At 34.7% G+C, this 27,348-nt stretch overlaps 1 protein-coding gene across 1 annotated transcript in view; it reads left to right on the top strand.

The window, feature by feature from the left end:
• Positions 1-27,348, top strand: part of LOC150103130 (uncharacterized) — a 607,032-nt gene that overhangs the window by 278,106 nt on the left and 301,578 nt on the right. Inside the window, exon 15 of the mRNA XM_090397550.1 lies at positions 5,964-7,262. Coding sequence (XP_090253676.1) covers positions 5,964-7,262 — 1,299 coding nt within the window. The remainder of the gene's footprint in view (positions 1-5,963; positions 7,263-27,348) is intronic.

Here is a 27,348-nt window from a genome sequence, read left to right as displayed (position 1 = left end):
TTAAGGGATCTGTGAATTGTTGTAACATCCACCCTATTCCCCAGATTTGGCTCTCTCTGACTTCTATCTCTTCCAAAAACTAAAACTCTTCCTCGCTGGTCAGTGTTTTTCTTCGAATCAAGAGGCAATTGCAGCTGTAGAGGAGTATTTTGCAGATCTTACCTGAGAACCACTACAGGGATGGGATAACGGTGTTGGAGCATCGCTGAAATAAATGTATTCGTCTTAAGGGAGATTATGTTGAAAATAATTTTGAAATTATAAATCCATTTTTTCATTGTTAGGTATTTTTCAGTCTTTTATATATATATATATATATATATATATAAAATAATTGGATTTATGCATTTTTCAGTACAGAAATCTAAAGATTAGTAATGTCTCTGATTTAAAATCTAAACTGTTTGTTATTGAAATAATATTATGTGAAATTATAAAATGACCACTTAATCTACTTTAGTCTTCAGATGTTCAAAGTTGATAATGCTTCATAATCTTGAGCTATCAATGTTTGAAACTCTGCAATACTAGCGGGAAATGAAGGACCAGTTAATGTGCTTCTGAGGGAGGGGGGAAGCATAGTTGCCCAACTGAATGCCATTATCATCTTGGCTATATATTTCCTAGTAATGGAGGGAGGTGCATATAACAAATGATAAGGTTAGAAGGAAAATCCATTGCATTACTAGAACACAAGAAAACATCACTAAAATACGTTGGAAACAGCTCTAGTGGCGCCATGTGGCTAGATCAGATAGTTTACCTAAAATAGCACTAAAGGGCTTAACTTCTGTTAAAAAAAAAACCACTATGGGTGACTTAGAATCACCTAGATAGATAATATTAGAAAAGTACTAATTCTTTGTTCTCCATTTGCATGGAGAATATGTCTTGTGATCTCCTTGTTAAGGAGATCACAAGACATAAACAACTGGAGGGAGGGAATATGTTAGGACTGTCACCTTTATAATGCCTCAACAATCTTTATAGGACTATAGATGGAGCAGCCCCCCCCCCCCCTCCTCTCAAATTCACTACATTAGAAATAACACACTAGATCAAAGACTGGAGACTACAACTATGACTCTTCTGAGAAAGATTAGGAGAGTGAACAGATGGTATCAATGACAGTATCATATTGAAAATGAGGATATTAGGGAAAAAAACTTAACATTGTTGGCATTCAGGAATATGTTGGCAGTAATCTCAGGTGGTATGGCTGCTTAAACAGACTGGGAGAGGAAAGATTAACAGAACAAGTGTTCTCTGCCAGGATGTCAGGAAAAGACCCACCAAAAGCTAGGTCAATTGATACAGCACAAAAGTGCCTTAGAGGGCAAAAATATGAAATCTGATAATATTGGAGTCTCGACAGATAAAAGATTAAGTTCGAGGAGAATTGCCAATAAGTTACTAATGATGTAATGTTTTCATGTAGTAGTAGTAGTATTTATGTATGTGCCAAATATTTGATTTTGCTTCAGTATTTGGCATATTTCTCAGATATTCAACTTTGGCAGAATCAGTAGAAAGATTCAGTATCTGCTGACTGATGCAGAAAAATTCCTATTACATGCACTATAACAGATGCAAGTAATTGGAAAAGTCTCTCCTTATCCTGTATGACTGCATACAAAAGCTTGTTGCATTTTCTTTGGTGTTTTATTTTAGTTTATAGTATGAAGTATCAAAATTTCTCTTTAAATATTGAAAAAGAATAGTTTTAGCCATAAATAATAATAATGCAATATTTGGAAGTTTTATGATTTATCTGAAAATTCAGAATTTGTATAATGTAAAACATGCAAAAACAAAATATCTGGATACTGCAAGAAAAAAGATGTACACATCTCTGACTAACTGTAAAACATTAGCATAGGAATGAATTTGTAAAATAAGATGAAACTGAAACATCAAACCATAATACAAGAACTAGTAAGCAGTCAGAATCTAAAATAAATCCACCAAAACAAAAGCATTAGATGTTAAGGAATAATCTAAAAAATAAAATATGGGATGCAGATAACAAACATGAAAAATCCTTTTTTGCCACCAAAACAATTACAGGTCTCTTGATTAACGCGATTAATTAATCCCTCGATGTTACTGCATATATCAAAATTGCGTTAATCAAATATAATAATCAATGGTAAAACTTACAATTCGTCCATGATCGATTTCTGTATTAATAATTCGTTTTATATGGTACTCTTTTAGGAAAGATAAAAAATGAATGCAAAGTAAATGTTTATTAAATGCTTGTACCTACATTAGTTACTGACATTTTTTTATCAAAAAAATTATCAACCAGTTATCAAGATTTCCACAACCACGTTGCCCATAGGATTTTGAAAACCACCTAAGTCATTAGTGCATTCTGGTCAAAGGTTTTTCCAAACAGCCCTCATGCAGCTAGAAGACACTTGCTCCCACGAGTCATGAATGTTTTCAAATGCATGTTTAATGTTAAAATTTTTCCAAAATTCTTGGAGCATTATTGCATTTTCTCCCATTGTTGTTGTTGTTTCTACTGCCTTTGAGAATGTCTTTTTAAGAAAATAGCCTTTGAAATTTGCAATGATGCCCATGTCCATGGGTTGTAGCAATGATGTCGCATTTGGTGGGAAAAAAAAACAACTTTCATATATTCACACAGATCATTAAGAGATTTTGGATGACCAGGTGCATTATCTAAAAGCAAAAGAACTTTGAAAGTTAAGTTATTTCTCTTGTAATAAGCTTCAACTATCGATCAAAAATACGATTAAACCAATCTTTGAATAGGCTTTGGGTAACCCAAGCCTTCTGATTCGTCCACCAAATTACAGGTAAAGAGTTCTTGTTACATCCTTTTAAAGCCCATTGGTTCTGAGTTCGATAGACAAGCAGCGGCTTCAATTTAAAATCTCCGTTAGCATTCCCTCCAAGCATAACAGTTAAGCGATCTTTTGATACTTTATAGCAGGCTGCGCTGCTTCTTTTTGATATAAAAGTTTTAGATGGCATTTTTTTCCAAAAGAGGCAAGTTTCATTGAAAATTTGGCGGTAATTGTAAGAATTTTCTATGATAATTTTCTCAGCTCAGCAGGAAATGTAGATGCAACATCTTCATCAACACTTGCAGCTTCACCTGTTATTTTCACATTCTTTAGTCCAGCCCTAGATTTAAATTTTTCAAGCCAGGCTTTGCTAGCTGCAAATTTTGAATTGTTTTCTTTATATTTAGTCTCTTTAAGTCTTGAAAAGAAGCTTAGAGTTTTGGCCGTGATATTATAGGCACTAATTGGAATTCTCTTTTGATTGGGAAAAAATTTATGAAGAACATAATTTGTAAATATAGCAGAACAATTGGAGCTTGTAATACACCCACTCTTAATGCTTAATGGGATGAATGATGTCATCATGCTCACAACTTTCTTTCTCTCGGCCAGGAAACACTCCTCGAGCTTGCATGTTTTTGCGTAGTAAATTTAAAGGCACGTTAATTAAAACTCTTGCTGCATATATAAAGGGATTGTCAATTAATTTCGCTGCATTAATCAAATCCCACGTTAAGCAAGGGATATACCTGTATTTATAAAATTTAATTTTCAGTTTTCGGTTCATGCTTCAGTTTCATATTCACTCCGTACTTTGGCCAAATTTCAAACCGTATATTTGGTATTCAGTTATTCATGTTTCAGTGCATCCCTGAGGTGACATTGTACATCCCTTTGAGTGTACATATCAAGAGTTTGATGAATTTTCTTGTTACCTTCATTTCTCATCACGATGTCATTGAGATCAAAGGTATTCAACTGAACTCTGCTTTATGCAGATGATATTCCATTATCTGCATATGTTCCAGATGATGGAACATATCATCTGGAATATTACAGGTCTTTCAGGGTTCATTAACTGAAGTGAATAACTGTTGTAGCAAGTTTTTGAAAATAAGGAAAATGAAAATAGGCAGGAACATGGAAAACAAACTGCATTCTCAGTGGAAAAACTGTAGAAGTGATTTTTCAGCTAAAAGCATAATTTTAGTATAGGTATCAGCTTAAATTAGAAAATGCATAATAATTATGCAAATATATGGAATAACAGTGAATTTAGTAAAAACACTAAATAAGCAGATTACATGGCAGTGTTCAAACCAATTTTAACTTATGGATCTGAGAGCTAGTTTGGAAATCAGTCATTCAGAGACTGGAAACAATAGATAATGAGAGTTCTGAAATTATGGGAGTAAACAGATGATACAAATGGCAGAGTCATATTAGGAAAAAAACTTTGTTAGCATTGAAGAATGTGTGAGCAGAGCTAATCTGAGGTGGCATGGTTAGTTAAACAGAATGGGAATGGAGTAGAGAGGTTGCCAAATTGAGTTTTTGATGCCAGGATGGCTAGGAAAAGATCAGCTATGAAGCACTCCCCCAACCTGAACAAATATGGTTGCATGATTTGCCAAAGATCTGAGACAGTCATTCTAAGACTAGGTAATTGGACTTCTCCAAATTAACTTTATAATTATCTGGTCCAGAGAGGACATTAGTTTCGTTATATTTGAATTGGTTTCAATGCAGTAGTTGAGTGCCTGTGCTTGTCGCAGTTATTATTTATGCTCTGAAGATGCTGGTTAGAAAAACCAGTGAAATGTTAATTTTTCATCTGTTGGTGGTGTTAATACTGTGAAGTGCTAGTATGAACTATAATAGCATCTTGTACATCCCCTAGAGTGTATATATATCAGGAATTTCATGACTTTTCTTCTACCTTCATTTCTTTTCATGTTAATTTATGCTCATATTTATGTTAGCGCAAGTGTTATTGCGCTAACATAAATATGAGCATAAATTAACATTGAAGTCCATGTGCTGAATTGAAATCCAGTAGGTATTTATCATTATTAAATTTAAAGCATGTGCTATACAGAGTACATAGACATGTATTATATTCATTTTGTTCCTATGACAGTCTCATCCATGAAGTATAAACTTGTAGTTGTTTAGCACTCCATGCAACAGTGGGATTCAAAACTCAGATGAAACACTTGTTTTTCCTTCATATTGCTTTCATTGTCCGCATGGTTAGCCTAGTGGCTGTGTGCTTCACAACCATAATGCCTGGGGAAGGAGTGTCCTAGGTTCGATTCCTGTTGGTGATGTGAGGAGCTGAAGGATCTTCCTCAGCCATAGCCAAGTTAGCAGGTCTTGGGCGTGAACAGTATGGTTTTTTCCCCCAGTTTATTCTGGGGTTTTTCATCCTGCAAAGCAGGCAAACCGGCCTTGAGAACTCAACACTATGGACATAAGATACACCGGGGCATAGGGCTGACCACCTTATCCTGTGAGCGGCTTGAGGTCCTATGATTAATAAACCCTCGACACCACAAGGTAAAAGAGGGAAAAAGGAAGATAAGATGAGATTTCGCACTACCTGATATTTTTAATATTATTATTCACATTCAGTAAATGTTTCTTATCACTTACAAATCTACTGAAATGATTCTTTTATGATAAATCTTTATTATCTTATTTATTCTTTTGTTGTTTGCCTGAGTACCACAGGTGTTTAGGGGGCATTTACTTTTCATAATCTGATGAGACCTTGCTTATTTGAAGCAGCACGAAAAAGATTGTTTGTTTTCTACAGCAGGATAACTGGTTTATTTGGTACAGGAGTAAATTTATGATAATTGACTAGGATTCTCCAAAATACCTATTTACACATTTAACTGCTATGTGGCATAGCCATAGTGCTACAGCTCTGTTTTAACTTCTGCAGGAGTATAAATGAACAACATGAAAGAAGCCCTGAAGATGTTCTGTGAATTTTATCATTGGTTGCTTATTTAAGTAATTTAGGATTTATAACCACTATTTCTTGCACAATTATCTTGATAATAAGATTTGTTTTAATGTTTAAATTCTTCTGCATTTTAATTCTTTTCTATCTCTCTCTCTCTCTCTCCTTTCTAGGAATGTCTCACACAAAAGCACACAAAAGGGGCAGCATAGTGTCATCTTTTAAACACGATGAACATTTAAGACAGGTTGGAAAATCCTATAACACATCTGATGCTACAAGTGTTTTGTCTGATGATGATAGCCTTTTAAGTAAAAGTGCTATTTCAAGGCTTCTTGCAGAATCAACTGATGATCCGATATATTTTGCAGAAAAAATTTTGAGTCACAAAAATACTTCAAAACATGTAGGAAGAGAGAAAAAACATTTAAATGAAACTTCTAGTGCAAATACCTGTGCATTAAGCACTATTAAAGAAACAGAAGTAACAGAAAATGGAATGCTTGATATTACAGCTAAATCAACTGTGAAAACAAGATCAAGTAAACACAGTAAAAATGTGATGAAAAAAAATCCACCTAAGGGAAATGAAGTTAGATGCTCAGCATTGTCTGATATTGTTGAAGTTGATCAGAAGGATAGTGTTGAACAAGATCTTTTTAGAAAGCAGAAGGAAAGCATTGATAAGAAATCTAAACTGCCTTCACAAAGTAACAATAACATATCTGATATAACTGCTATTTCTGAGTCAAACAGCCATCTAGAAGAAAGGACCAAAATTCCTTCACGAACAGAAATTGTAGAATGTGAGAAGTCATATAGGATCAGTAGTACTACCAATAAAAATAAATCAAGTTGTGCTTTAATACCCAGATCACTCTCTTTAAATAGTCTATCTTTTCCAGAAACAAAAAGTTCCAGTAGTTCAGAAAAAAGTGTTTATACACCTCAGTTAAGCTTAAAATTTGACCAGGTTTATTCCAAGGAAACTTTGGTTCAGTCTCTTGATGGTGAATGTAATAAGCAGCCACCAGGAAAAAATGTAAAAAAAAGTAAAATTCAGCATGTACAAAAAATGGATAAATCAGTACTAACAAACATCACTCCTGAAACAGTTATGTGTCCATGTTTTCATGCTCACCATTTAGGATCTCACACTGACACCCATGTATCTGTGACCCGCTTTCAACATGAGCAACCTTCAACTCAGCACTGTCCAATTTCACATCTTCCTCTAACTGAAACGTACCTTCAATCATTTAAGTTGCCTAAGGATTTAATAAATCCACAGAGCTCTCTACAAAATGGTATTCCCTTTCAGCATGTTCCACCTTATTCAACAACAGCATTACCTACAAATAATGCTCCATATCTTTGGTATGGTTGTTCATCAGAATTGCATAATAAAGGCGTGAGTGGAACATGGCCTACTCATCTGTTGAATGAACAGCAGTTTCCTATTTCTTATCCAAGTAAGTAATAATCCTTTGTTATATCTTAGGTTTTATTAAAGTTTCCATTTGCTTTGAGTTTATTACTTTAATAGAAATGCTATAATTACAACATAACTGTGAAAGCACATCACAAAGTTTAGTAATAAAATTTTGCATTAATGCAAATTTTGTTACCAAATTTGCATTAATGACTAAATATCATGTGTTTGTCATTATCATCGTCAGTATTTTTGATGCAGAAGTTGGAAGCAATTGTGCAAAAAGAAGGTATATCAAAAGTTCCTAACCAAGTAACTTGGCAGATGAACTTTTAGCATACAGGGGGAGAGCTAAGCTATGTATAAAAAGTGGCTAAACAAAAGTCATCGGAGGACTGCTAAGAATATGGAAAACAAATATCATGAAGGTGGCAAAATATTCTGCAGGTCATTGAAGGAGCTTCAAAATGGAAAAAAGAGTTACTATGAAAGGAATCAGATAGTAATGAATCTTGTAAAAGAATATACTATTATTTTACAAGACTAATTCTTGCCCAATATCACTTCAACACATTGACAAGCCCATGGCTCAGCCATGGGCTTGTCATTATCCTCCCCCAATTGCTAACTTTTATATGAAACTTTTGAGCTTTAGATTCCTTAACTTTAAAATCCAAAGTCTGGCTTAGGTATGTTGATGCTTTTGTTATCTGGTCACATGGTCACCGAGACATTACACGCTTTCCTCAGTCACCCAAACAAACAACACAAAAGCATATAATTCACAAGACTGCATCTAATAATAAAAATAAACTAGATTACAATAAAACTGTAGCCATTCCATAATTAAAGAGATGTCAGATAAAATAAAACAGAATTTTACAGAAATACAATTTTAATGCCACCTTTAAACCTCCTGCCAAATTAAAGAATTCCAAGGATCCACTGCCTCTCCTGGAGTATACTGTATTCAGTGTACCTGTAATTTGCCTCGTATAGATGAAACTGGAGCTCTCTTCCTATCAGAAAAAATGTGTCTGGACAATTCTTTGCAAAAAAATTTGAAATCCTATTTCATGTCATTCCCATATATGGGAAAAAAAAAAGAAATATTTTATATATTATTATTATTTCGAGTATATTTAGTGTTCTAAAATTTTATTAAAACTATTAGAAAATTAATATTCCATCTACAGGCTCTGAAGATGGAATATTAATTTTTACAAAAATGGGATAGGGTGGTTTAGGAAGAAAGGACACTATATTTAAGAATATTGAAGGATAATAGTTATTTCCAACTAATATTTATAGTTAACTATTTACATATTCCTATTAACTATTCTATTAATAATTAGAATAGTTATTAGGGAGAATAAAATATTTAAGAATAGTTAAGGAGAAAGGGCACAATATTTAAGAATGTTTATTCTTCTCACCATTCACTATTTTTCTGTGCTGCGCATTTAGACATCCATCCAGGTGTGATATATTTTTTATCTGAACAAATTCAGAAAGTGAAGTGTTTGTTATTGAATACACGTGTATTTTGAAAATCGCTGCACTTTTCCTGCATAGTGAAGACATCTTGTATGCTGCTATCATTTGCAGAGCTAGTTGAAGATCATAGGTGAAGTTTTGAGTAATTATATTAAAGAAAATCATAATAAAATTACTTAAATGTTGTCATAATGATGTAAACCAGCATATGCTATGCCATCTGCAGCTTCAATAGTTTACCTTTTCCTCCAGTACTAGTATTTTATGACACTAAGAAATTTTAAATTTTATATTTAGTCTTCTTTACTGTAAAAATAAAATAAATAATATGTATGTGTGTGTGTGTAGATGGATGCTCCCAAAGTGAAATATGTAATTCTCTTGTGAACCATTCAAAAATAAACTGTAATCAGAGATATGTCATTAACAACTGATTAGATAGCATATCCTTTCCCACCAATGAGCTGTGAATTCGAAACACAATAGGCATGGATGTTTGTAATTAGTGAGAGATAAATTTCGTCATCTGAAAATACTAGCACTGGAGGAAAAAGTAAAGACTACTATTGCAGCTGCAAATGTCAATTTAGCTTATGCTGATTTACATCATTATGACAGCATTTATGTAATTTTATATTATCATTTTCTTTAATATAATTACTCAAAAGTGCACCTACATTTTAAACTAGCTCTGTAAATGATAAATAAATAACATTTTCAGTGAACTTTTTCTGTAATGAATAGTCCATGCGATGAATTTTCCCTGTGATGAATTATCTGTGAACCGAAAAAAAGGAACATAGATATCACATTAAGTTTAATAACTAAATCTAGCCTTTTTGATCTACCCCTGAATACTCAACACACAATTGACTGGAAAGGTGCCTGTGAATTTCTTATCAGCACCTTAATCTTAACAATAATGATGGTTTAAAAATCCCAAGAATATGGATGGACAAATTCTACTGACATAACCTTTTGGTGTAAGAATTCATTTTAATTTATAATTAGGACTGTTAATTATATATTAAATTATTGATTAGGCCACCATTACTGCTGTATTAAAAGTATCAGTATGAACTTGGTCTCTGATGATGTTATAAATAGGAAATAGCTTATGTAGTGTTTTTATTTTCACTAGAGGTCAGGCTAGTAGAATAAGGATTGATCAGATTGTCACTTTGGCATGCTGTTTGAATGTAATATAGCTTGTCTTTATATGTATGTATGTATATTCCAGATGTTGACCTTAATATAAAGGTCAAAACATTGGGAAATTCAAGTAATTATTCTTGATGTGGATGTAATCTCCATAATTTTATAGGAATGATTGTTCTGGATTTATTTATGAGTATACCATCATCTCATAAAATTTAAAAAAAAAAATTAGATTAACATGTCAAATTTGAATATCAGATTTAATGCCACTTTCCTTCATGATACAGGAAAAACATGAATTTGATATGCACGATAATCAGCGTGATTGAGTAAAATGATACTATTTCTCGCTTTAAACGAGTGATTAATCATTTAACGTGATTTTTTTTACTTTATACCAAATCTCACATTACGCAACTTTTTTTGTCGCCAATCTGAAGCGAGCGGGAAAAACTGGGTCATTAAGAGACATGAAAGTAGCACTAGTAATACAATGATTGTGCGATACCTGGGATATAGCAAATCTACAGTTTGGACTATATTATATAAGAGCAAAAAATACAAAGAACAAGGAAATGTTGTTACTACTACTTTAAGAAAGCAGATCACCCGAAATAGGAGCCTTTTAATGATCGAGATGGAGAACCTTCTATCACTCTGGATTGATGATTATAACCAAAAATGAATACCTCTTAGTATCGGGAATATTCAGGCAAACGTTCTCTATATTTTTACCTCATTGAAAGAGACCAAATTTCAAGAGGAATGTGAAAGCTTTACTGTGAGTTCAGGATGGTTTGACTGTTTTAAAAACCAAACTAAACTGCACTGCATAACATAAGAATAACTGAGGAATCTGCTAGTGCTGATAAAGATTCTGTGGCCAAGTTTCCTGAAGAATTGCAAAGGGTAATTCAGGAGGATGATTATGATGATCAGCAAATATTCAGCATCGATGAAATTGGTCTCTTTTGGAAGCATATGCCAACAAAAACTTTCCTAGCTAAAACTGAAGGATCTCAGCCAGGATACAAAGTATCTAGAGATCGTGTTATGCTTTTATTAGGAGACAATGCAGAAGGTGACTTTAAATTCAAGCCTATGTTGGTTTACTGCACACAAAATCCAAGATCTAACATTATTGAAGAAATCAGCACAATTAGAAAAGAACTTGGATTTAATGAACTAGATAATGAAGATGTGAGAAACTTGTTCAATTCCTGTTCAGAACAGTTAAGTGAGAATAATCTCCTTCAACTAGAATAACAGTGTGCATATGAAGAAGATAAGGAATGCGAACAACAAGAGAATGTTACCACTAAGAAGCTAACTGCAAAAGAATTTGAGCTAATGTTTAATCATATTGAGTATGCTGAGGAAATTTTGTTCGATGCGGATTCTGATATCGAACAAATCTTGATAAATTGATCGCCAACTATCACAAATTGCATGACATGATGAAAAAATCTAGCATGATTCATACATCTTTACTTTTTTTTTTTTTTTTTTTTTTTTAAGGTAGCTTAATCAAATGTTTAGACATTAAATAAAAATTTAAGCTATTGATTTTTATTAACTTTGATGACTTTATGCTCAAATTTACCCTAACAGATGGATGAATTATAATTATTCCTATTGTTTATTGCATTCCCTTATCGCGATTTTGCTTAGCATGCATTAATTGATGGATTAATTAATCACATTAAGCAAGGTTTTCCTGTAATATGATCCATGTAGATGATGATGATGATTATCCGTTGAGATAATGTGTATTCTTGTTTCTACACCTACTTAGAATATTGTATATTATCAGCCACTAGGTGGCATGTGTTATGGAAGATTGTAGTTGTTAAAGTAATATTGCTTGTTTTTATCAGTTGTGTTATGGTGTGCATTAGGTTTAGTACAGATACGAATATTTAGTGATTGTTTAGAGTATCATCATCATCAAATTCCTGACATCTACTCTCAAGGAGTATACAGGATATTATAATAGTACTACATGATAAATTTTTATCATTACTAACTTCCTATCTACAATTTTCTTTCAGATCAATTGGTTATCTGTCAATACTCCAGCATTATCAGATCTTATTGCATTAAGATCTGATATGGTACATATCAGATCTTTTGATACAGTAAAAAGTCCAGGCATTTTTTACTGTATCAATCTACCTATATCTTGGTCTTCCTCTGGATCTTTTTTTTGCCAACCTGGCAGAGAACACTTGTTTTGTTAATCTTTCCTCTCCGATTCTATTTACAGTAAGTGACCATACCACCTGAGATTAGTTCTGCTAACATACTCCTGGATGCTAACAATGTCAAGCTCTTTCCTAATATTCTCTTTTTTAATATGCTATTACTATTGATGCCACCTGTTCACACCCCTAATCTCTCTCATGACTCTCATATCTGTGGTGTCTAGTCTTTGGTCAAGTGTTTTATTTTTAACCCTCTCAGATCCATACAGCTAATTTAGTGGTTTGGCTAATTTCTCTCTTATTCCATATAAACTTATTCAGTTGACTTCCTACCATACTGGCTTTGTTGATTCTTCTGTTGTCTATTTCGATATTTAATTTACTATCTTCATTAAAAATTGTGGCTATGTAGCGGAAAAGTTTTACTTGTTCTATAGGTTCTCCATTCACAATGCAGTTTATATTTTCATTGTCTTTGTCTTGTTGCTGATTTTTATACTAAACCTATTACAACAGCTAAATTTAGTCAGGGAATCTTGCAGACTTGTACTGGATTTATTTAAAAGTATAAAGCAAAGAACTGAGATTAACATCTTCAATTTTGATATCAGGTTTAATACTGCTTTCCTTGATAATGTGATCCATATAGGTAATGAATAACAGAGGAGATAATGTACATCATTGTGACATCAGATTTAACATCAAACCATCTTCCTATACTTTCTTCACTTCTAATTGCTGACTTACACCCTCTGTCCCAAAAGAAACCGAACTTTTCAAAAATAGAAGAAACTAGTGGCACCACCTGTTGTATCTTTTTGTTGTCGAAAGCGGCAACCTTCATCAGTGTTGTATCAACTGTTTATGACATTTGTTTCATTAGAAGCTGAGTTATAGTGCCAAGAGTGACAGTGTGTTTTGACTAATGGTTGGTCATCACGATATTCATGTCGTATGCGACCAATTCTCGCTATCAATCACTTCAAAAACTTCGAGATAAAACTCACGATTGACTGTTTAGCCAGGCGGAACAAATTCTTTGTGGATAATGCCCTTGGAATTGTAGAAATAAATCAGCATTGTCTTTACTTTTGACTTCTCTAAGTCTAAGAGACTTTTTTTCGGGTGCCCCTCTTCTAGTGGTCTACATTCAGCACTCTGACACTTTGTTTTGGGCTTATACTCAAAACACCATGTTTCGTCACCAGTAACGATTTTACGAGTTTCAAGAAAGTTTGAGTCCTTACGAGCGGTTTTAATGAGGTCCTTGCGGTGTTCAATTCGATACGTTTTTTTAGTCGTCGGTCAACTTGTGGGGAACATTTTGACCGAGACTTTGGGCCTTCGTGAATTCAATTTACGAAAGCCCAAAGTCTCGGTCAAAATGTAGTGCACAGTTGATTTTGGAATCCCCAATTCATCTTCAATCAATCTCACAGACGATTTTGGGTTTTCTTTGATGAAATCGCGCACTTTTTTGGATGTTAACTTTGCTCAATCCAGTTTTTGGATGGCCTGGCTTTTCGTCATCCTCAACGTCTCATGATCACTTTGAAATCACTTAAACCACTCAAACTTGAGTATGGGATAAGCATTCATCACTGTATGCTTTTTTTGATGCGTTTTGGTAAAACATTTACCAAGTTTAACACAAAAGTCAATCACAGCTCTCTGTTTGAAACTCATTTTTCAACTGTTCGTGAAAACACACTATCACTCTTGGCACTATAACTCGGCTTCTAATGAAACAAATGTCATAAATAGTTGACAAAACACTAATGAAGGTTGCTGCTTTCCACAACAAAAAAGATACAACAGGTGGTGCCACTAGTTTCTTCTGTTTTTGAAAAGTTCGGTTTCTTTTTGGACAGAGGTTGTACAACTCAAATAAAGACTCCTTTCTTTTAGGCTTGCACGGTGATCCGAATGCATTTTTGGAAATTATGGAGACAACTACCGTGTTTGAATAAAAACTTTAGTTTACTATTACTAAAATTTTACAATTCGACGTTTCGACCTTTATGTTAAGGTCATCTTCTGGAGCGTACAAATATACACAGGAAACAAGCTATACTACAATCATACTGGTTCGTTAAAGACACTGACTAACCGCTACCACAATTGTTGCCCTGACCTCTGGTGGGAAAAAAAAAAAAAATATTATACATCATCATCATCATCAAATTCCTGCCATGTACCCTCAAGGGGTGTACAGGATATGACAGTACTACATGAAAAAATTACATCATTACTAACTTCCTATCTACAATTTTCCTCCAAATCAGTCTGTTACTTGTCAAGACTCCAACATTATCAGATCTTATATTTCTATCATCTAAGGCACTTTGTACCGTATCAATCCACCTATATCTTGGTCTTCCTCTGGGTCATTTTCCTGCCAACCTGGAAGAGAACACTTGTTTTGCTAATCTTTCCTCTCCCATTCTATTTAAGTGACCATACCATCTGAGATTAGCTCTGCTAACGCATTCCTGAATGCTGACAATGTCAAGTTCTTTCCTAATATCCTCATTTTTAATATGATATTGCCATTGATGCCATCTGTTCACGCCTCTAATCTTTCTCAGGACTCTCATATCTGCGGTCTCTAGTCTTTGGTCAAGTGTTTTACTTATGACCCAGCTCTCAGATCCATAAGTTAAAATTGGTTTGAACACAGTCTTGTATACAGCTAATTTAGTGTTCCGACTAATTTCTTTCTTATTCCATATGAATTTATTCAATTGACTTCCCACGATACCAGCTTTGCTGATTCTGTTGTCTATTTCTATATTTAGTTTACCATCTTCAGTAAAAATTGTGCCAAAGTAGCTGAAATGTTTTACTTGTTCCACAGGTTCTCCATTCACAACACAGTTGACATTTTCAATGATTCTGCCTATTTTCATTGTCTTTGTCTTTTTATTGCTGACCTTCATACCATATCTATTACAACAGCTATTCAATTTAGTCAGAGAATCTTGCAGACTTGTAGCGGATTTATTTAGAAGTATAACATCATCCGCATAAAGCAAAGAGCTGACATTAACATCTCCAATTTTGATATCAGGTTTAATACCACATTCCTTCATAATGTGATCCATATAGATAATGAATAACAGAGGGGATAATGTACATCCTTGTCTCACACCAGATTTAACATTAAACCATCTTCCTGTACTTCCTTCAATTCTAACTGCTGACTCACAACTCAAATAAAGACTAAGTATTGCTTGATATAATGCCCCATTGACACCATATAACTGCAGCGTATTGAATAGCTTCTCTCTTGGCACCTTGTCATATGCCTCTTCCAAATCGACAAAACTTAAATACAGAACTTTGTTATATTCCCATGCTTTCTCGACTATTTGTCGTAAAGTGAAGATCTGATCCTGACAGCCTCTATTTGGCCTGAATCCAGCTTGTTCTTCACCAAGCTTTTCTTCCACAATTCTTCTCAACCGTTTCTCAAGTATACTTGCATAGATCTTGCCAGGAACACTCAGTAGGGAAATACCTCTGTAATTCTCACATTCAGTTTTATTTCCCTTTTTATATATGGGTACTATGAGAGCTCTACTCCAATTATCGGGAATTCGTCCCTCTGTCCAGGCTTTCTGAACTATGCAGTGCAGCCACTGTAAGACTCTTATACCACCATACTTCAGCATTTCTGGTCGAATATCATCTACTCCTGCTGCCTTTCCACATTTCAAGCCTTTGATGGCTTTTTCTACTTCAAGTATGGATATGTATTCCTGACTGCATGCCTGTTCAGTGTTTTTTATCACTGTGCTGTCATCACTGCTTGTTTCATTTAGCAGTTTTTCAAAGTAATTACTCCATACTTCGAGGATATCTTTTTCTCCTGTTTTCATTTCACCTTTATCATCTCTAATTCCTTTTACAGCACTCTTTCCTCCATTCCTAAGCTTCTTCAACAACCTCCAGAATATTTTGCCACCTTCTTGATATTTATTTTTTATATTCTTGCCAAAGTCCTCCCATGACTTTTGTTTAGCTAGTTTTACACACTGTTTAGCTTTCTTACATTTGTCTCTGTATTCTGTAAGAGAAAAAGCTGACTTATTTGCCAGGAACTTTTGATATGCTTTCTTCTTTTCCTTCACTGCCTCTTTAACTTCCTGTGTCCACCAGGGAGTTCTGATTTTTTTATCTTTGCACACAACCTCACCACATGCCTCTCTGGCAGAATCAATCAATGTTTCCTTCAGAGTTTGCCACTGAATCTCCAAGGTTTGATTCCTGTTCTCAAACTCTTTCATTTTCTTTTCAATAATATTTCTGTATTTTAGTCTACAGTTTACATCTGAGAGCTGCTCAACTTTTATTCACTTTAAAACTTTCTTACATGTTATTCTTTTCAATATGAAATTCAATTTTATCCTGCTCAAGACTAAATAGTGATCACTTCCAATTTCAAATCCTCTGTACACTCTGGTGTCCTGCACCAGGGAGAAAACATCACTATCAACAATAACATAGTCAATGAGACTTTTCTTATTCCTAGTCTCTTCTCTCCATGTGAATTTGTGAACATTTTTATGTTGGAACATGGTGTTAGTAATAACCAGTCCATGTCCTGAGCAGAAATCCAACAGATATTTGCCATTATTATTAGCTTTGCTCTTTTCTCCAAATTTTCCCAAAATATTTTTGTATGTCTCACAATCATTTCCTACTCTACTATTTAGATCCCCAACAAGGACCAACTTTTCCTTTTTCATTGTGTCAGTTGCTTTTTCTAAAGCCTCAAAAAATTCCTCCACTTCTACCTTAGTAGAACCTTCTGTGGGACCATAGGCACAAATAAGTCTCATTGTCCAGTTCCCCATTCTCATATTTGCCCACATTACTCTACTTGAGACTGACTGCCATTCAAGAAGATTAGCCTCGTATTTTGTGTTGAATACTATGGCTACTCCTTCTTTTCCTTGATTGTTATTGCCTGAATATAACATTTTGTATTTATTGCTCAGAAAGATCTCACCAGTTTTGGTCTTTTTTGTTTCAGTCACCCCTATTATGTCGATCTAAAAATTATACATCAACGCTAAAGTCCTATTATTTGTGTTGTCTACTATATACATATATTAACATTATATTGACATCATTCCAGCCAGTTGGAGTGGAATGGTTTCTAATAATAGCAGATTGGCTAGAGTCCTGACTTGTGTTGAATCTTTCAAATTAGGTTGGCTGAATGTGTGCCATCCAGATCCTTGGAATTTTCATACCATCTTTATTGTTGATATTTGGGTGGTTTATCAGGATTTCGCAGGATTCTTTAAATTTTCTTTCGTACCATGTTTTTGTACGGTGTAAGGAGCAGGTGCTTTTCCAGTTGATTTGGTGTAAGGTGTTGAGTGCGTGGTCTGAGAGGCCTGCTTCACCATAATGGTTATATTTAATGTGTCTAATGTGTTCTTTTTTGCGTATAGGGATTGTCCGTCCTGTTTCACCAATGTACGGTAAGTTACAGGTGCAGCGGATGCAATAGACTCCAGGATGTGCTAATGGGAGGAGAGGGTCCTTAGAGGAGCTGAATATGGTTTTAAGTTTAGTGGGTGGTTTAAAGGTGGCATTAAGGTTATAATGTTGTAGGATTCTGTTGATTTTTTCTGATAGCCCTTTAATGTATGGGATGGCTATGGTTTTACTGTAGTCTAGATTCGTTTTTGTTGTGGTTTTATAGAGTATTTTATTGACAGTATTTTTGTTATAGCCATTGTTTATGAATGTGTCACTAATGATTTTTAGTTCTTGTTTCAGGGCCTGCTGGTTAGAGCAAATAGTTGTGGCTCTGTTTTTAAGGGTGTTTATGACTCCATATTTTTGTGCTGGGTGGTGATATGAATTCGCATGTATGTATTGGCCCGTGTGTGTCGGTTTTCGGTAGACCGTGAAGGATAGATTGCCTGAAGGAAGATGTGTAACTAGTGTGTCTAGGAACGGGAGCGAATTTTGGTTTTCGATTTCGATGGTAAATTGTATGCGTTCGTGTTGTTTGTTTAGGTGGCTGAGGTATGACAAACGCTAAACACATTCCTCAGCCACCTAAACAAACAACACGAACGCATACAGCTTGTTCTTCACAATGCTTCCCTTCGACAATCCTTCTCAATCGTTTCTCAAGTACACTCGAGTCTCTTTTTATGCAGATTTGAAGTTATGCAGTGCACGCCCACAGGTACGAGACCTTTTGACACTTCTGCACATGTGAACAGAAGGGGAATCCATTCCGATAATAGGGTAATCCAGCATTTCCCAAACTTTTCCTACAACACTTCACAAATCCTTTTATAATGTATTCATTAATAATTAATTGTTAATTTAGCTGAATTTTTATTATTAATTAATAATTAAATTTGGCCCAATGGAGGAAAAAAAGCACTTCGAAGAAAAGCAATTTCTTTGGAAATAAAAATTGCAATTTTAGATTGCTTAGCAAAAGGAGAGGGATCTACTTAAAATGTTTACCAATCATTTTAATTTAGGCAAATCTACTATAAGAGCAATTAAAAAAAGAATGCAGTTGCAATAAGAAAATCTGTCATTTTTGGCACAAAACAAAGTGCCAAATTATCATCGTATTCAAGAGATGTTTTATTAGAAAACATGGAATGAGCGCTTGTAATTTGGATTGAAGAATTAACTCAAAGGGGAATTCCTATAAGTGGTTATAATTATAGAAAAAGCTCCTCGGTTTTATGAACAGGTGAAGCAATTGGAGCCGTCTACTTCCGCTTCCCACGCTGATAAAAGAATTTTCGGCTAGCAAAGGATGATAAACCGGATTTTTAAAAAGGAATGCACTTCATAACGTGAAGATTGCAGGTGAGGTTGCAGCAGCAGATGAAGAAGCAGGCAAAAATTTTTAAGAGAAGTTAGCCTAATTTATTGAAGATAGTGGATATTGTCCCGATCAAGTGTTTAACGCTGATGAAACAGGATTGTTTAGGAAGAAAATGCCTAGTCGAACTTGCATCGCAAAGTCTGAGAAAAAAGCAAGCAAAGATTGAGTAATGTTGTTACTTTGTAGCAATGCATTAGGAGATCGAATGTTGAAACCCCTCCTAGTAAATCGATTTCTAAAACCACGTGCTCTAAAAGGCAAAGATCTAAAACAGCTGCCGGTATATTGGATGGCTAATACAAAGGCCTGGGTAACAACTGCTGTATTTACTAAATGGTTCAATAATTGCTTTGTACCAGAAGTGGAAGCATACATGAAGCAAAAAGCTCTCAATTTTAAACTTTTATTAATTGTTGACAATGCACCAAGTCATCCACATTTAGAACATCCAAATGTGCAGGTAGTGTTTTTTTCCACCCAATACAACAAGCATTATTCAGCCATTAGATCAAAGCATAATTGTTACTTTTAAAAAAATATTACATTAAGCACACTTTTCAATTTATATTGGATAAACTAGAAAATGAATCATTAACAGTAACTGACGTTTGCAGAAAATTTTCTATTTTGGACTGCTTAAATCATGTTGCATATGCTATCGCTGAAATAAGACCACAAACTTTAAATGCTTGCTGCAAAGCAACTTGGCCTGGATGTATTGCAAACAGTGCAACTATGCAAGCATCTTGTGGATAATGCCTTGAGTGATGATGATATTATTGGATATCGATTAACTTTAGATATCGTCGAAGACCCAGAAAACGATAGTGAAGCGGAAGAAAAACCTGTCTTCCCTCACTCCAAATATAATTCGAGAAGGTCTTGAACTGTGCAATAGATTGGAAAATCATTTTCTTGTTAATAACACAAATTCTGAACCAGCCTTTAAATTCCGAAATGAGCTGAAGAACTGTATGTCTGGATATCGCGAGCTGTATAAAAAATTAGTGAAATCATCATCGCAAAGTTTAATCACTGATTACATTGTCAGAAGAAAAAAATCAGCACAGAATGAGGATGAAGCTAATTCTGTTTGTGAAGAACCATTGCGTTTACCATACAGATCTGATGTGTTGATTATCTCTTCTGGTGATGAAAGTGATTTTGCACCAGTTCGCAAACATTGCCGAATATTGTCTAATAGCGATGATAATTCTGATGACAACACGTTAAAAAAAAAAAGTTATTTTTCAATAAAATTAAATGAATAAAGCTTTAAAACAAACTTAGGCATTCTTATTTTCCTGAATTTTCATAAACTTTTTTTATGTAATTTTAGGTTTATTTAAATTCATTGCTTCGATTTTATGCAGTTTTAGAAAATTATGGAACGTATCCCTGATTTTTCAATGTAAGTTAGGCCTTTTTTGTGCTATTTTTTATATGCGGTTTTCTGTGGAACGTATCTACCACATAAAAAGAGACCCAAATGTATACTTGCATATGTATTCCTGATTGCATGCCTGCTGAGTGTATTTTATCATTGTGCTGTCACTGCTTTTTTAATTTAGGAATTTTTTGAAGTAATTACTCCATACTTCAAGGATATCTTTTTCTTTAGTTTTCATGTCACCTTTATCATCTCTAATTCCTTTTACAGCACTCTTTCCTCCATTTCTGAGCTTTTTCAACAGCCTCCAGAATATCTTGCCACCTTTCTGATATTTATTTTCTATTTTTTTACCAAAGTCTTCAATGACTTTTGTTCAGCTAGTTTTATGCAGTGCTTAGCTTTCTTACATTTGACTGTATTCTCAAAGAGCAAAGCTGATTTATTTGCCAGGAACTTTCAATATGCTTTCTTCTTTTCCTTCACTGCCTCTTTAATTCCTGTGTCCACCATGGAGTTCTGATTTTTCTATCCATGCAGACAACTTCACCACATGCCTCTCTAGCTGAATCACTGTTTTCTTCAGGATTTGCCACTGAATCTCCAAGGTTTGGTTCTTGTTTTCAAACTTTTTCATTTTTTCTTCAATAATCTTTGTGTATTTTGGTCTACTGTTCACATATGAGAGCTGCTCCACTTTTATTTGCTTTAAAACTTTCTTACATGTTCTTTTCAGTATGAAATTCAATTTTATCCTGCTCAAGACTAAGTGGTGATCACTTCCCATTTCAAATCCTCTGTGTACTCTAGTGTCCTGCACTAGGGAGAAAACATCACTATCGACAATAACACAGTCAATGGGACTTTTCTTATTCCTTGCCTCTTCTTTTCATGTGAATTTGTGCACATTTTTTATTTTTGGAACATTGTGCTAGTAATAGCCAGTCCATATCCTGAGTAGAAATACAATAGGTATTTGCCATTATTATTAGCTTTGCTCTTTTCTCCAAATTTTCCCAAAAGATTTCGTTATGTCTAACAATCATTTCCTACTCTGCTATTTAGATCTCCAACAAGGACCAACTTTTCTTTTTTCATTGTGTCACTTGCTTTCTCTAAAGCCTTAAAAAATTCTGGCACTTCTACCTTAGTAGAACCTTCTGTTGGATCATAGGCACAAATAAGTTTCGTTTGTTCAATTCCCTATTCTGATATTTGCCAAAATCATTACTTGATATTGCCTACCATTAAAGAAGATTAGCCTTGTATTTAGTGTTGAATACTATAGCTAGACCTCCATTTCCCTGATTGTTATTGCCTGAACATAACATTTTGTATTTATTGCTTAGAAAGGTTTCGCCAGTTTTTGTCTTTTGTTTGTCACCCGTATTATGCCAATCTGATACTCATCCAATTCCTCAGTCAGCTCTGTTTTTTTGCTATTCAGGCTTCTTATGTTGATAATATCGATCTTGAACTCTGGTGATGTTGAGTTGGGGTGTGTTTCAGTAGCTGACTTATCTATTCACCCTGGTTCCCTTGCAAAAACAATGGGTGCTTTGTTTAACCGTGTGACACCCCAACTGGCATGAAAATCTGTCATGTCGTACCATCATTTTACATTGTGATTTCAGGCAATAAGAATACAATTTGGTCAGCTAAATCCCAAATTGCCAGCCCATTCTTGTTCTTTCAGTATCCAGGTAGATACCTAACAGGGTGCACCATGAGAAGGTGAGGATTGGACCTGAGGTCAGAAGCCCTGGTCAGTTCTCTGCATTCATTTAAAGGCTGTGTGGGATCTCTTCTCGGTTATACAGCTTTGGCCCTTGTAATACAGTAGGGCACTGTTGGTTTTATTTGTATGCTCATTCTTGCTTCTCTTAAGAAAAGTTTTTTTGTAATACTTATTATTGTATGAATGTTTTATTAATTAGCTAATTGTTTTAATTGCCTCTGTGCATAATTGATTATTTTATAGTCATATATATGTATATACAGTAGCAAGTAGCAAACAAATTAATCCAAACACTCACATTTTACAGAATAATGTTAATTTTTCAAGAAAATAAGTACAAAAATTAATCTCCAACTTTATCTAATAATTTGTATGTGCTTCTCTGTTCCTAATAAGTTCATTAATTTCCTTAGGAATGGAATCTACCAACGTTAGAACACATTTTTCTTATTTCAGCATTTCAAAACCATCCTTTCATAATAGATTGTATTAAGTTATCCTTTGTATCACAGTTTAGTTTTCCAAGTGTCTTTCATTATGGCACACAAATTTTATATTGGGTTAATATCAGCAGAGTTACTTGGCCACTGAAGCAATTGGATGTTGTGATTTTTGGGGAACTCTTTCACTTTTTGAAGTGTGGCATGGGGCAAGATCCTATTGGAAGATGAGTGCTTTGTCTTTCTGGATCTATGGGACCATTCTTTTCTCCAATATTTTTATGTATTGGTCACTTTTCATCATATTGTCAACAGGCACTAATTATTCTGGACCATCATATGTAAAACAACCCCAGAGCATCTTTTTAGCATAGTGTTTAGGTGCTTGTTAAAGGTTAGGTGGGAGAAATCTTCTTAACCACTGATTTGCCCACATAGGGTACTCACTCTCTCTTAGAACAAAGAAATGGAAGAAGGTCATATTCTCATCCGAGAATATGACCTTCTTCCACTTCTCAACAGTCCAATCTTTGTACACTAGAGCCTCTCTTTCTGCACAGCCTTCGTCAACCATTGTTTCTTCTTTGGTCTGTGGGCAGTCCTCTCTGCTTTCAACAATCTTTGATGAACTGTCATGTTAGAACCATTATTCCCACTAGCTCCTAAGTCTCTATTTAAGTATACAGCAGACAACCTTAGATTCATTTTACTTTTCCTAACTAGTAAATGATCTTGAGTAAGTGTGGTTTTCCTTTTTCACCTACATTTTGCTTTTCTGTCAGGGGAAAAGGTACCTGTCTCCCTAAACCTATTTACAATCTCATGAACAGTACCCAAACCAACACCACACTAATTAACAATTTGTCTTTGAGTCATGGATGTGTGCACTGAGAAAGAGTACATATTTTTGAATGCATTTTTGGGGCTGTATCCATTTTATAGCTACAAAATGAATAAAACACTATGAATGTCAACTTATTTACACTATTAAAAATGCACAATACTATTAATAAGCATCGTAGAGACAGTTAAAACATGCAGCACTCAACCAAAATGGTGAACTAAAACCGAAAATAGTAAACCAAAATTATTGTGAACTAAAACAAAAAGCCAAACCAAAATCAAAAACTTGATGAAAATTTGACTTTTTCAGATTAAGTTGTTTGCTACTGTGTTGTGATATAGTAGTGTGGAGACAGCAAATCTTTTGTTATCATTTGATAAAAACTTCATTCACAGTTTTGTTTATGGAATGTATATACATAGATGTGAATAGAGAGAATTGTTCTAGAATTTGTCAGAAATCCATGCTGATTAGGGCTAGTTCAGGAACCCGATAATGTGCTAAATCTGAGTGGAAATTGGGATGGTGTATTCAGGTAAGTGTAGAGTGGAGAGGGTGTTAGAATTCAAAATGGTTACAGCAAGGTGAGAGAATGTGAGAAAGATGATAGATAGAAAAACGAGAAGACTGCACACAGTATTTGAAATTTTGAATCTAATAGGTTCCAAACAATATTATGAGGCACTTGGAGAGTTTAGGAAAATGCTTTGCAATCACCAAGAAAGGAAAAGAAACATGGTAAGTAGTAAAGAATGTTCAAGAAAGCACAAACAGATGAAAAAAGGATATCGTGATATGTGGCAATTCCATGATCAGAGTCATAGTTGTTGCAACCTGCATGCACATGGAACAAGTGCATGATGATGATATGGTTGTGTTGATCAGAACATAATCTGAAAGGTATGAGAGAAGTATGGTATGAGAGAAGATATGAAGATTTATTTAGTAAGTCAAGAGCAGAAGGGTCAAGATTGTGAGTTGATTGTCATAAACAGGAGCGAGCTCAGGCAGAGTGTTATGGTTGTGAATGATTCTCAGAACAGGCTGTCTAGGAGATATGGTGTGCAGCATGTTGATACATTGGGGTGATTTTGATGGTTGTGAGGTTTTGTGCTTGCCGTGCTTGAATGGATGCTGAAAGTAAGCATGAACATTCAATTAAGATGTCAATACTGTGAGTGTAATGACAATTAGTAAGATGGAAAATGAGAGTATGTTAGGGATGGTTCCAGTAAATTATGATTTGTCAGCTCCAGAGAGTCCAAAGACTCATCGAGAGAGGGCATCTACTCTACAACTCTGCTTCCACACTCACAATCCACCAACTGACCACACTACACAAACACCATCTACTGCCGACCACCACTAGTATTCTTACAGACAATCACAAACATCCGTGTCCATGGCGAGATTCAAACCCGCAGCGTCTTGACTGGAGAGCGAACACGCTAATGGAGGGATTTGGTTCTAGATTCAATTTTAAATCATTATTTTAACCAGTCATGTTTAAATGGTTCTACTAAATGCTTGCCAGCTTGGTAGTCAGCTTGTCTTGTGTATACACTAATGCCAGAAGCATGAGAATTAAAGGCAAGAAGTTCTTAGCATTGGTAGATGTAGAGAAACCAAAAATTATAGTGATTAGTGAGACTTAGGTGGCAGAGAAGGATATTGTTACGTGAATAGAACATGATTTTAGTTTATTCAAAGAGGACAAACAAGATAAGATGGATGGGAGATGGTGCTGATGATTATTGTAGTAAAATTAAATCCAGAATAGAAATATCTGAAGTGATTTGAGTAATACAAGAAATAGGTTTGAGGTTGTTTGGTGTACGATAAATGTTAACGGGACAAAATACACAAAAATACAGTTCATAATCACCTGAAAAGTGTTGTGAATTTGCATAGACAGTTAATTTTATGGGTATAAGGAAGGCAGTTGTTATGGGTATAAGGAAGGCAGTTGTTATGGGTGATCTCAAATATGGGAAGACAAAAGCATGCAAGGTGTGATAAAATTAATATTATTATTCAGGGATAACTGCCTTAAGTAACGTGATGGAAAGGACTTCTAGTGATTTGTCTGAGAATCTGTCAATAAAGGAGTTGACCATTGTCTCCAATTGCTGAGAATGATCATACAGTTTTTGACCTGAGAAGCAGCATATATGAACTTTGAAGAAGGCGCCTCAGTTAACTCTAAGGCAAATGAGTATAAAGGAAGCTACACCCCAAGACAACATCAGAGAAAAAACATTTTTCTCTGATTCTTATATAGAATATAGCTTTGATGTAGTTATTTTATTTCATTTATTTATTTTAATTTTATTTTATTTTCACTAGAGATCAGGCCAGTAAAATAATCGTTGATCAAATTAGTTTCTCTTTAGCATACTGTGTGAAATGTAATATAGCTTGTCTCTGTATTTTTATATATATATGTGTATACTCCAGATGATGATCTTAATATGAAGGTTGAAACGTCGAGAAATTAAAATAATTATTTTTAACATGGTTGTAGAGTCCCTCTAATTTGTCTAAAATGAATGCCGATCACTGTGTAACACTAAAGGAAAGGAAGCTACAGGCAATGTCTTGACACGAGAAACTTCATGGTAGAAGAATAAAGAGTGCATGAGGAATTAGGCCATCTCATAGAAACTATATCTTACATCTCTGTAGTTAGGAGAAATGATGACATGGGAGTTAAAATCCAGAGCCACATTCAAAAAAAGAATTGTGTGTCCAGTATTGTAAGAACAGTGGTAATTGTGGCTCAGGAGCAGTATAAAGAGCAGGCCAGGAAAGTGATGGTCATGCTATGGAAGCAAAAATTGAATTATAAAAAGGAGTAGATGATATTCGACCAGAAATGCTGAAGTATGGTGGTATAAGAGTCTTATAGTGGCTGCACTGCATAGTTCAGAAAGCCTGGACAGAGGGACAAATTCCCGATGATTGGAGTAGAGCTCTCATAGTACCCATATATAAAAAGGGAAATAAAACTGAATGTGAGAATTACAGAGGTATTTCCCTACTGAGTGTTCTTGGCAAGATCTATGCAAGTATACTTGAGAAACGGTTGAGAAGAATTGTGGAAGAAAAGCTTGGTGAAGAACAAGCTGGATTCAGGCCAAATAGAGGCTGTCAGGATCAGATCTTCACTTTACGACAAATAGTCGAGAAAGCATGGGAATATAACAAAGATCTGTATTTAAGTTTTGTCGATTTGGAAAAGGCATATGACAAGGTGCCAAGAGAGAAGCTATTCAATACGCTGCAGTTATACGGTGTCAATGGGGCATTATATCAAGCAATACTTAGTCTTTATTTGAGTTGTGAGTCAGCAGTTAGAATTGAAGGAAGTACAGGAAGATGGTTTAATGTTAAATCTGGTGTGAGACAAGGATGTACATTATCCCCTCTGTTATTCATTATCTATATGGATCACATTATGAAGGAATGTGGTATTAAACCTGATATCAAAATTGGAGATGTTAATGTCAGCTCTTTGCTTTATGCGGATGATGTTATACTTGTAAATAAATCCGCTACAAGTCTGCAAGATTCTCTGACTAAATTGAATAGCTGTTGTAATAGATATGGTATGAAGGTCAGCAATAAAAAGACAAAGACAATGAAAATAGGCAGAATCATTGAAAATGTCAACTGTGTTGTGAATGGAGAACCTGTGGAACAAGTAAAACATTTCAGCTACTTAGGCACAATTTTTACTGAAGATGGTAAACTAAATATAGAAATAGACAACAGAATCAGCAAAGCTGGTATCGTGGGAAGTCTATTGAATAAATTCATATGGAATAAGAAAGAAATTAGTCGGAACGCTAAATTAGCTGTATACAAGACTGTGTTCAAACCAATTTTAACTTATGGATCTGAGAGCTGGGTCAGAAGTAAAACACTTGACCAAAGACTAGAGACCGCAGATATGAGAGTCCTGAGAAAGATTAG

Source organism: Typopeltis vanoorti, chromosome 9 (genome assembly GCF_054136105.1).
Source record: "Typopeltis vanoorti isolate ZY-2024b chromosome 9, IOZ_Tvanoo_1.0, whole genome shotgun sequence".
Taxonomy (NCBI): Eukaryota; Metazoa; Arthropoda; class Arachnida; order Uropygi; family Thelyphonidae; genus Typopeltis; species Typopeltis vanoorti.
This window is presented reverse-complemented; position numbering and strand designations above follow the sequence as displayed.